The 12318-nt window shown below is 43.2% G+C and overlaps 1 protein-coding gene across 10 annotated transcripts in view; it reads right to left on the bottom strand.

Moving 5' to 3' along the window:
- RIMS2 (regulating synaptic membrane exocytosis 2) overlaps positions 1-11762 on the bottom strand; it is a 473080-nt gene extending 461318 nt beyond the window's left edge. For all 10 annotated transcript variants that reach the window (XM_086741147.1, XM_086741150.1, XM_086741149.1 and 7 more), the window contains exon 1: positions 11341-11762. In XM_086741147.1, coding sequence (XP_086597273.1) covers positions 11341-11510 — 170 coding nt within the window. In that variant the 5' untranslated portion in view covers positions 11511-11762. The remainder of the gene's footprint in view (positions 1-11340) is intronic.
- Positions 11763-12318: the final 556 nt, after the last annotated feature.

Here is a 12318-nt window from a genome sequence, read left to right as displayed (position 1 = left end):
AATAATTAAAATTACTGCTTCACTTGAAATGTGTTCTGATGAATATATATTAGCATGGAAGTAATATCAGCACTTGAGAAATATTTCCCATTCAGTTAAATTTAGCTCTTCAAACCTACCACTTATATGTAAATCAGACTATCAGCAAATCATCCACAAGCATAATTTTACAAGCAATCCAAAAAGCCAGTAAATTATTAAAAATCAGAACAAGAAGCTTTGTTCTATTCATAAATTAAAGTTAAGTTCTTATTTTTAAATAGTTCATATTGTTTACTGTGATATTTCATATCTGTAATGCTACAAGTAACTTGAAAAAAAAGTAAGACTTTCCTGAAGCATTTTAACTTTAGTACAAAACACGTGTTCAATAAAAGTATAATCCTCAGTCTCCTAAACGTGACAGTGATGCTATTTTTCTAGCTGTTAGATAATACATGGTTCAGCTGTCACTTACTGCGCAGCAGTAGGTTACACAGAATGAAATGAATCACAATCGCAATGACTAACCAAATTAATGAAAGCATGCTGAATCAAAACCCATGTTCCCAAACTGTCTCAGGGCCTGATTCAGCAAAAATATACTTGATTTCTATACCACACAACATCTTCTGCAGATACCTGCAGAAGGTATCTGTACCTTCCAGGCCTTTAAAACAAGAAAGTGCTGAATTCAGAACACATAGCATTCAACAGTATGTTTTTTAAGAGACTAATATCAAAAGTGACCTATCAACTTGTAAATATACAGTAGCTAAATAAATATTGTTAAAGCAATGGGCTAACTGGCAGAAAAGAAGAAATTCAAAACATAGGAGATAATCGAAGCATATGTTGAAATCTCTTTAACTTCCACTGAAACACAGCAAAAAAAAAAAAGAGTGTGTGAGTTATGGAAAGAAATTATCAATTTAAGTTGAGTTTATAGAGTTTTCTTTGGGTCTTAATGTTACACTGGTTTAAGTTTACAAGTACTAGACAAATCCTGTGTTTGTAACTTCTCATCTAACAATCAGACTAGCTTCAGCTATGAAATTCTATCTTCTGGCTTAAACTATCCACTAATCATTCTTATTGGTGAATGACATGTGAAGATTTTCTTTGCAATGTACTTTTGTTGATAGTTATGCTTAATCCCACATGCTGGAAAGATCTTGTATTCCAAGGTCTTTTTTACATCTCATTCTTCGAAGGCTTTCTGAATTTAATATAAGAGGTACACCAAATCCTAAGAATAACCTTGGAGTAGAACAGAACCATACTCAGGTTCCCACCAGTGAGTCTAAAATAGTAAAGATATGGATAAATGAGCAAGCCCTAATTAATAATTGACGGAAATATAAGCAAAAGATACAGTTTGGCAAACAGGCTTCTGAAGAATTCTAGAGAACCATAAAAGTCAGTGCCAATAGGGAAAGTGGCTATGGCATTCTTGTAAGATGAAATAGTGAAGAGTTATTCTAAAGGCAGAACTCTGAGGGTGAGATTCAACTTCCTCTAGCTCAAGATGTCTACAAGGTAGACCTCTACATCTGACACATTCACTTTATCTTCTTTTTAAGTCCAGAGCCAGAAATAGGCTCTGCAATTCATCCAGCCTATTTGAAATGTCCAATTTAAGATGAGATGGATCACATCCTAAAGGCACATCTTTATTTCCATTTCCTTTAAATTGAATCTAAGCCATTTCAGATGTAGACATCTTACACTGTAGATATTCACATCTAGTCAGAAGAATCCCAGTGATTCTCTGGGCTCAATTCTTAACCCAAGCACTAAATGTTTTAACATAGGAATGAAAAAGATACCAAAACTGAGGCAATAATTTTCACTAACCAAGCAGTTCTATGAGTGCTAAATCTAAAGAAGTCTGACTCAGTGAGGACTCACAGCTCATGATTGATTTATTTTGATGTTTATGGCTGGTTCTCTCCTATAAGGACTCCTTGGTATGTGATATGGTGTGAGCAGACTTTTCCACAGCCAGGAGTGTGGGCAATCCCTTTGCAGTACCCATCTACTTTTTCATTAGACCCTTAGTAATTAAATATATTTGGGATCTCAGCATTTTTAGGATCTCAACATTTTTGTCAAATTTGTTTTAAGTCAGACAACAGCTTCCATGGACTGAATAAATACACCAGAGGATGCAACTATTTCCCTTACAATAGTGTAGCAGTTATGTCTTTCCAAGGAGGTGCAAGACCCGTGTTGTAGACCCTCCTCAGCTTGAGAATATTTGAACAGAGATCTCTTTTCCCCAACAACCAACCAATGGGAAAAACTGTAATAAGATTATTCTGCATCCTACCAATGAAGTTGTGCAACTGTGCAGTCAGGAATGTGAATGTATGGACAAGCAAGAGAAAGTCTAAACAGCTCTGTGATTAGGATACTCTCTAGAGGCAAATCCTCATTCTTGCTCCAAGGGCTGTTTGTGCATTTTATTTAAGCACTTTAATGCAAAATCCATCAGAGGCATCTGATACAGACAGAATATAACTTATCTGGGATGAAGACAAACACTGTGCATAGCTGAGGTAACAAACTTCAAAATACAAAATGAGGAATGATTGATTCAACAGTGGTTCTACAGAAAAGCATGTTGAAGGTATAGTAGATCACAAGCTGACCATGAGTCCATAACGCTATACCACAATAAAAAAACCCAAACACACATGACACTGACTGTACAAGGGAAGTGTTCTGTGCTAGACACATGGTGTTTTCCTTGTGCTCTCCCCATACACTTTTGTTTGGAATACTGTACCTGGTTTTGGACATTGTATTTCAAAAAAGATCAGTTAGAAAGTATATAAAAAACAGCAACAAGAATGGTCAAAAGTCTAGAAAATATGACCTGCTGAGTCTACAGAAAGGAGATGATGAGAATCTACAGGAGGAGATATGATCACATTTGTGAACTATATAAAAGGTTGCTGCAAACAGAAAAGTAACAGACTGCTCTGCATTTCCACTGAGCAGAGAGTAAGTAGGAAACGGCAGGAAAGAGATTTAGGTTTAACAGTAAGGGAAAAAATCTAATGGTAAGGACAACAACTTTGAGTGAGTGAGACAAATTACCTAGGGGGTTCAAGGAATCTCCATCTCTGGTCAGTCAGTAATTGGATTCATTGTTTTCATACCTTTCATTAGCAAACTATCATTTGAAAAAGCTGTAAAAGTTTTGTACTGGGTCCAAGAGCTTTACCCTAAGATTTGTTTGGCCAACTCCTCACCTTCTCCTGTGTAGGCAGCACAGCTCTTGCAGAACTGATTAGCGCAAATTCTGTGTGTCACCTGTTATGAGCTCTTGCCTCGTCCGTGAAGCCTATTTGTTTCACTGGCAAGGTGGCCCTCACAACTGGGAATCACTAGATTAGACAAATAAGTGTCATGAATTGCTATCTCGTAGCTGGGCATACCTTGAGGCAAAGGATGAATTGGAAGGTTCCTCTTGAGATTCCAACCAGCCCTATTTCCTGTTATTCTATGTGTTATCTGGGCTTTGAATAGCTATAAAAGCATTACTTCTCACTCATTCTTTCTGCAAAGAGAAAAATGTATAAATGCACCAAGAGTTAGAGTAACAATACATCAAAAAAGATTTCTTGCTGACACACTGGAGTACTCATTTCTGAAAAGTTATATGAGAGATGGTTGCAAAACATTTTCCAAAAAAGGCTGACTGCTTCTAACTCACAATTTTATTTAAAGGTCAGAACATTTGGTGTCCTTCATATGCTTAAGACAATACACATTCTAAAGAAAGATTGCCCTTACAAATACATAGAACCAAAATGCCACCTAATATCAAATACCCAGTAATGCTATATGACCTGTGAGATTCTCTATGTGCAAATACAATATCATATTTGCTAAAAGAAACAATTCACCTTAAAAATATTAATGTTAAATAAAGAAAGAATAAGTTATCAGGAAGTATTTAAACAACTTCCTATGAGATTTAAGAAGAAAGAACCAACCCAACAGAGACAGTAAAAAGAAAATAACTTTTTAATGTTTTATTTAAAGTTTAAAGATTTTCTTTGTGAATTTTCTAAATAGATGCATGCGGACTTTTTTGAAACACAAGTTCAGCTCTCACTAGCTCCTGCTAGAATAAACAGGATATCTCACTATAGTTTTAACAAAAGAGTTTAGAGTCTAAATCAAAGACATCCTGTAGGCTCTCACAGAAAAACTTCAAAAGATACATAAAGTAGACTATTACAAACTCCTTCTCTATCAAAATGCATTAATTTAATTTCAGTTTATCAAAATGCAACTAAGATCGCTCTGTAAACATGTTTAGGCAGAGAAATGTGATGACAGCTGATACTTGAATTCAAGGCTATAAAAAAAACTGTCTTCCACCTTCAATGAAAACAGCAGAGAACAATATAAATTACTTTGAACTCTTACTCTCCAACACTGATAGGTATTAACTTGTTAAATGCCGTATACAATCTTGTACTGTTACTCTTATAACCTTAGTCCTGACACATTCCTTTGCAGCTTCAGGACAATACCGTGGAGAAACAACATGAGGAAACAGTCAAACACAGTATCATGAAGAAGTAGCTTTTCAGCACAGCACTGATTCTGCAATTTTGTTGTATCACCAGAAGTTTAACAAATCACGAGATGCAGTTGCTGGAGTTTACTGAATGTACAAAAGCACTACCAGATCAGGTGTAAGCTGTTCTTAATAATAAACTACAATATACCCTCAACAGACAGTTATACTTCAAGGATGTAACAGTTCCTCCTGTTACACCACATAGTCCTGCAAAAGAGACAAAATCTAAACTCAGTAAGCATTGAAAACAATGTGGCTTGAATTGAACTTAAGATTTCCAATATGAATTAATTTGTCTGAAAATAAATTTTTAAACAATTAGTATTTAAAGAGATTCCTCCTGCTTATGAGTCTAAATTAAGAAGACTCACTGTTGCTCACTTTTAAAGATATTAGGTTGTCCATGATGACTTGTAGCTATTAACCATGATACAGTAAGACATATGATTAAGACAGCCCACATGATCTAATCTTAACTCAGAAACTCATCCCCACCCCAAAGCTCATTGTTAAGATGTCATGTCTATTGCTGTCAAACAAGTATACAAAAGATCATAACTCATAATTTCTTGCATTCTTTGAGGTTTTATCACCTAAATTTCCTGTCAAAAAAAAAAAAAAAAACAACCATCAGAGATGTTCAGAAAAAAAGGAAATATGGCAACACAAAAAAAAAAAGTCCTTCTCTGAAAAGGCAGGCCCAATGGCCTTAGAAACTATCATAGCCTTCTGACTGACTCTGAATACGACAGGAAAACTTTAAGGAAGCCAGTAAAGCAGAGGAGTGAGAGGTGGCATTCAGCTGAAGACAAATCCCAAAACTGTCAAGTCTACCTTACAGATAAAAACAGAACATTTGGCTAATTTCACATTCCACTGGATTACATTTCAAAGTTCAAACCCTTATATTACCTTTTCCTCCTTATTATGAGACCTCAAATACGCTGCAAGAATTTTAAAACTTCATTGGCAGGATAAAAACACATTTTATATCAGTTCTGTGGTAACCTACCACTTCTGTGTAGTTTTGCACTTACAATATATACACTAATTAAGCTGTTGCTTCAATGGAAAAATCAATTATTTGACATTCTCAGTTATTGAGATGTTACCCAGCTCACAGCTGCATGCAGACAAAATCCTGAATGGACCATTCAGCCCCTAACCTCACTTCCAGAGACTCACTGAGTTTAACCCAGTCACCACTTTCTAGAATGCAGTCCCAATGCCTTAAAGTACAATCTACACTCTTGTATTCAAGGTGTAAAATTAAACGTCATCTTCTTTTTGTTTCAAAGAATGCAAAAGCAGATTTATTTGACAAGGTTTCAGAAAGCATATACTGGCTGGTGTTAAATAACTATCTTGGGGTTCTTTGTTAACTAAATTCTGTATCAGCTTTTCTATTACTCGGCCTGATATTCGCCCCATTTCTATTACTCGGCCCCCTTTTACATCCAACACATACTGCTTGTACTTTTTGAATGCAGGAACATCAGCACTACTGCAGTCTTCTGAAACTTTACCCAACATTAACATTAGCAAACCCAGTAATTAGTGTAACTGCCAGTCTGTATAATCTCCAGATACATTTTGCTTAGTCACTAAGAGGAAGTACTACTGCTATTATTTGCAGATAGCGCCCAAAAGTGTGCTAGATACTTTAGAGAACAGTTGTAAACACTGGGTCTTCTTGAAGAGCAAATGGTACAAGCTGTGACATCCTGACAAGTATTATCTACAGCACAAAATGTCTAAGCATGTGGTAAGAGAGGAGAGTAAGGAGTAAAGACAGTTTTGAGAGAGGCCCAAAAAGCAGTACAAATTGTTAAAACAAAAGAAAGGGGAGATGATAAAGAACATTAGGAGGTTGCAGAGAACGAGGGAGCAGGAATCGATGAGGGCAGGGGAGAGGGCAGGGCAGGGCACAGAAGGGGACAACTATTTTCCTCAGGGATTATTTTCATGTAACTTCCACTATCACTGATTTTACAATGCATAAAGAGATTACTTTTAAAGTCACCTTGACCATATTTTATTTTATAATACACAGAAACAAGAGCAAGATGATGAGTGGTGTAGCAACGGACTGTTCTGATCAGCACTCCAGATTCAGACAAAACACAGTCTAAAGTTACGGAAGCATAAGTTAAACAACCAACATTGCCTGGAGTCCTAGTTTACTATCTAGCCAAAAGCAAATCTTTTTGCATTACCCTATAAACTTTGGAAATTCCCATATACATATCTCTATTTCCAAAAAACAAAACTGATAATCACCACCTACACCTCTCTCATCGCTCCAGCCCCGAAATCCAAATCCTAAACATACAGTGGTTTTAAAGCAGTGTAGAACAGAGTTGATTATATAAAGCAGGATAATTATTTATAAAGCAGTACAATAACTTTGTGAGGCAGATATTTACAGTGCTGTGACTCACAGCCATCAATCTATTGTTTCCTCTCCCCCAGGCCCAGCATCCTGCCCCACAACTCACTCATCCACGGTGCCACACAGAGCCCACACAATCTGGTTTCTTTGAGGTCTGCTTGTCAGAGATTTTGTTTCAGTCAGTGTCTCTACCCAAACTTCACCATGGCTGTGCAATCACAGACACGGCAACTGAGCACACGCAAGGCTGCAGCCAGTCATGCCTTCCTAAAGCTTACTCTGGACTTGACAGTGGTGGCTAACAGAGAGCCACCATTCTCTAGCTAGCCCACCATGTTTCCATCTGTCTTCTCCTCCTGGATAAAAGAGATGACAATGCCAGTTGATTTCAGTCACACACACATACAAAAGAGATCATTTATAAGGACCTCATGGTAAATCTGTGACACTTTGCAAATATATGAAAAGCTGGATGATTTCATAATGCAATTTCTCCTAGGAAAACTTGCCTTCTACAGGGCTAAACTGTCCATACCCATGAAAAGCTGAAATGCATGTATTTTCAGAGCTGTGAGTCTGACTTTACAAGGAGACCATTTTATTTTTAGAATAGTTAGGCAAATGAGCTGGAAACTCATGATACTGCAAGTAGAAAAGTGTATATGCACATCACACAGGCTGAAACATAAGTCTTTACAAATAATGTCAGCATCCTAGTGTCTTCTACAAATCTTTTTTTTTCCTGTATGCATCCTCTCAAGCCAGTCCTTTGATATAGAAATAAAGTACAAATGAAAAGTAAAAAAAGTGCAAGACTGACCCCACAAATGAATCCATATGGAGAAACTGTGCTATCTAACATCTGTTAGAAAGGTTCCACACACAAAACTAGAATTTATAAGAGGAAGCATGTGCATAATGTAAAGGCAAAGCCGTCATCAAAAGTTCTATGCTGTATGCATGAAAGTAAAACACTCACAAAGATAAAAGTTGAAAATATGTAACTATTCCTATAAGAGCAGAAATGACTTAAACTCAGTGTAAAGACATAAACTCACTTTCTCTGAGTGTCATTCATTACGCATATTCAATATTATGCAAAATATATGTTCAATAACTTTGTCAAAAAGGCACCTTCTTAGTACATGACATTCAAAAATGCACTCCGAGGGTCCCAAAAATTCCAGAAGAGAGACAGAGGAAGCAGCAGAGTTCGCTGCCCATCCTTCTTTTCAAAGCAGAAGCTCTGCCACAGGAACACCGTGCACAGCTGTAGCTAGGCATATTTCACAGGCTGAACCAGGCCAAAGGAGAGAGGAAATCTGGAAAGCTTCTGCTTTCCATGCCATCATGTTCCAGCAAATCCTGGCAAGAATTCATGCTGACCTGATCACTATTAGTTGCTACAGATTACAACTCAATACCATCTGCATATCCTTTCCTCAAAAAGAGTAAAACAAGCATAAGGAGAAGAAGTTATGTATCTATTTTAAATCCACACATATTTACCCCAGGGAATGAAAGGAAAAGAATAAATAGTCCACATTACAGATGTGAGTCACACTACTTAATGCACTTTTGGAAGATGCTCAAATACCACAGTGATGGGCACAGCAAAATAATTTGCAAAGCACAAAATAGAAATAGAATGGAGAAAGGCAGTACAGCCCAGGGACTAGCCATTCATACTGACACTCAATCACCATAAATTACCAAAAAAAAAAAATTAGAGGAAGTCCATGCTTGTCCCTTTCTACAACATTTGAACAGTTCTTGTGATAATATCTCTAAATGTCAACGCTTATTTGCAGTATCTTTTTTTTTTTCCCTTCCATATTTCTCCATGGAATAAAATGACACAATTTTATTGCTTAGTCAGACAAAAATACCTTCCACTTCAAAAGGAGCTTGCCTTCGAGAATTACACTTGAACAAAGACCGCAGGATTTAGCACTGCATTTATCTCTATGCAATAAAAGCAGTTCATTCATATAGATGGAGGGGGAGGGGGCTTGCTTTCTTCTTTCTCTTCTCCTGACAGAAGGAAAACATCTGTCAAGAACGTTAAAGTCAGTAATATCTACCTAAAAATGCACAACAAGCTCTGATATTATTTTGGTGGGGGGCCGTGCTTAATAAATCTGTAGATATTTTCAGAATAAACATGTACCTGATGGTTCAAGGAGCCACTTCACTTTAAGAAAAATGAAACTGGTGAGTAATTCATCTGACAACAGATCACTTCTCAGTATCCTGTAAAATATTGTGACCCATCTATCCAAATTCCATTGACAACAGCATTTTCCTGAGAGAGCTGGTTTAGGCTATCCTTCATGTAAAAGCTTTACACCACACCATTTCCCTCATGGCTTACACAGAATTCAAAAGGAAGCTTTAGGGAGACACAATGAGAAACTAAACCCCCTAATGAAGTTTACAGTTTATCTTTAGATTTGATGAAGACCTGTCTTCTGTCCATTGTCTGCTTCCAAGATTCTGAAGATTACAAATGAAAACAGTTCTGTTTCATTTCTTGAGTTGGTTTTACCCTGTCATTGCTTGAGAACAGTTTATTCTTTGTTTGGAAGCTTAACAGTTCAAGTTGATCCTAGTATCATACTGAAATCATACTTTATATTGGATCATAAATACTATTGACCACAACAAAAGCTGCCAGGAGCCTTCTTTACAACGATAATGCTATTATTATGTATTTAAACTGCAACTTGAACAATTTTCCATTTCCTTCTTTGTTAATGATTTTTAAGGGTGCAAAAATTTTAGACACAAACTTGCGTTTATTTTTATATGCCACACAATTTAGCAATTTAAAGGAGTCTAAATTGCTTTAAAATAAAAGTATCACAATAGCCAGCAAATTGTATAGCATGAGACTGAGAGGCAGTGATAAAACAAGGTATGGCCCTTTATTTGCAGTGCTCACATTACTAACATTCTTGAAAATGTTCACCAAGTGAAAAATCTTTTTAAACAGACATTGAAGTGTTTTTAGGAGATCACCTCACAGTTTAGTAGCTGTCACACAAATGACATCTGAAGTTTTCATTACAACGCTAACAAGAATGCAATGAATCTTGGAAACAGACTTCCCAAGTCAGCAACCAAAGCCCAGAACACAGCTTCCAGGTACTGAGTGTGATTGCACTTAACATGTCCAAGACACAATACTGATTTTGGTACAAAAAAAACCACTTAGTGCTTCAGTTTCACCACACTCATCAAAGTCAACTCCACAATAGTAGCAGCTTTGCTTATTTTCAAGCCGTTAGAAGTCAGTGCAACTACTCCGCCATGGAGGGAGAACAGTTTTCCTGAGTTTACTCAGTGCCTCCCACCCAGGCCGGGGAAGGACACGACCAGTGCCGCTGGCGGGAGCAGGGCCCTGAGCCTCCCACGAGACTGGGTACTCTTTGGCGGCTGGGGTACAGCACAAGGGGAATTCAGGCTGCCCCGGCCCCCCGTGCCCGGACAGTGGTGGCGGGACCAGACCCGGTGCTGGAGCCCGACCGCTGGGACAGCTCCCGGTGCTGGAGCCCGGCCGCCGCGGACAGCTCCCGGTGCTGAACCCGGCCGCCGCGGACAGCTCCCGGTGCTGAACCCGGCCGCCGCGGACAGCTCCCGGTGCTGAACCCGGCCGCCGGGACAGCTCCCGCCGCCGCCGCCTCCCATGCCCGCGGCGGGCGGGCCAGCGGCAGGGCGCCCCGCTTTCCCCGGCGCCGGGGCTCACGCTTGGAAAGAGCAGCGGGGCGGGGGCGGGCGGCTGACACGTTGTCGGGGGAAGATGGCGGCTGTGGCAAACCCACCCAGCCAGGCGGCCGGAGCCTAGGCCCTGGCGGTGCCTCTCCGCCCCGGGCGGCCGCGCCAGCGCCGGGCAGGGCCGCCGCTGCCAGCCCGGGGCCCAGTGCCGCCGATCCGCCCCCTCCGGCGGCGCCAACCGCCACTTCGACCCGCCACCCCCCCTCCCCTTTCCTCCCGATGGCACACGCCGGGTGAGAACGGCACCTGTGCGGCCATGTTGGGCGCCTTGCCCCCGCCGGCGCCGGGGCGTGAGGAGCCGAAGCCGTCGCGCCACCGCCCGCCCCGCGGAGCGCGGCCAGGGCGGGAGGCGAGCCCGGGCCGCGGCGGCCTCCCGGCCCCGTCTCTGCCCGCTCCCGCGGCGGCACGTTTTCCCCCGGTTCCCCGCCGTGCCCCACGCTCGGCTCGGCGGCGAGACACCCCTGCCCTGCCCCGCCTGCCCCTCGGCCGCCCCGCTCCCTCTCTCCCGCCCCGGCCCCGGGAAGAGACCTCCGCACCCGCCACCGCCGGCCGGGGAGGACGAGGAAGGCAGGGAGGCTCCCGCCCTTACTTGAGCACGGATTGCTCCTTCTCCTCTTCCTTCTTCTGGCGGTCCATGACGGCCAGGATGATCTTCCGCTCTTCCTCCGTGAGGTGGCTGAGGTCGGGCATCTCGGGCTGCGGAGCCGGCAGAGGCTGAGGAGCGGCGGGGCCGCCCCGGGGCCCGGCGGGAGCCGACATGTTTGGTGGGAGCTCTCACCCGCCGCTACGGGAAGCGCTGCCCTGACTCCGGCAGCGGGAGCGGCCGCCGCCGGCGCCGGGAGAAAGCACATACAAATCAATACCCCGGGATCCACCGGCGGCCCTAACGACGGCCCCGCCGGGGAGGGGCGGGGTGGCCGCCGGCCCCGAGCGACCTCGCACCCACCGGGGGCAGCGGGGAGGACGGGGCCCAGCGGGGAAGCGGGGAGGGGAAAGGAAGGGGTGGGGAGGGAGAAGGGAGAGGGGCAGGATCAGCCGCGGGAGAGCTGCGGGGGGGGGGTGCAGGCGAGGTTACCCTAACCCCCAGCGCCCGGCGGGGACCAAGCCAGCGGCTCCGGGATAGGGGGGCAGAGGGGGGGCGAGGCGGGGGGCGTGCGAGAGCGGAGCCCCGGGGCGTGCAGCGAGGGGAAGCCCCAGCGGGCGAGCGCCGGTCCCGGCCGCCGGCCGCGGCTCATAATTTCTCGCCGCCGTCCATGGAGGTGGCGGCGGGGCGCCGCGCCCGCCTCCCGCCGCCGCCGCCGCCTCCTCCCGCTGCCGCCGCTCCTCGGCCGGGCCGCGCCGCTTCCTGCCGCCGCCGCCTCGCTTGGCTGATGCCCTCTCGGCCGCGGGATGGAGACCGCCTAACCCATGGCATGGCGGAGAGCCGGAGTCACGGGAGGGGGCCACGCATCGCCCCACCGCCTGCCCCGCCCGCGCTGCGCGGAGCCCCGGCTGCCGGCCCTGGGGCGCGGGGACGGGGGGTGTGGGGGGAGCGGGCAGCCGCTGTCCGGATGTATTTATTTATCCC

The sequence above is a fragment of the Chlamydotis macqueenii genome, chromosome 2 (assembly GCF_036417535.1).
Source record: "Chlamydotis macqueenii isolate bChlMac1 chromosome 2, bChlMac1.mat, whole genome shotgun sequence".
In the NCBI taxonomy this organism is placed as follows: domain Eukaryota; kingdom Metazoa; phylum Chordata; class Aves; order Otidiformes; family Otididae; genus Chlamydotis; species Chlamydotis macqueenii.
Note: the sequence above shows the minus strand (reverse complement) of the source record. Positions and strands in the feature narration are given on the sequence as shown.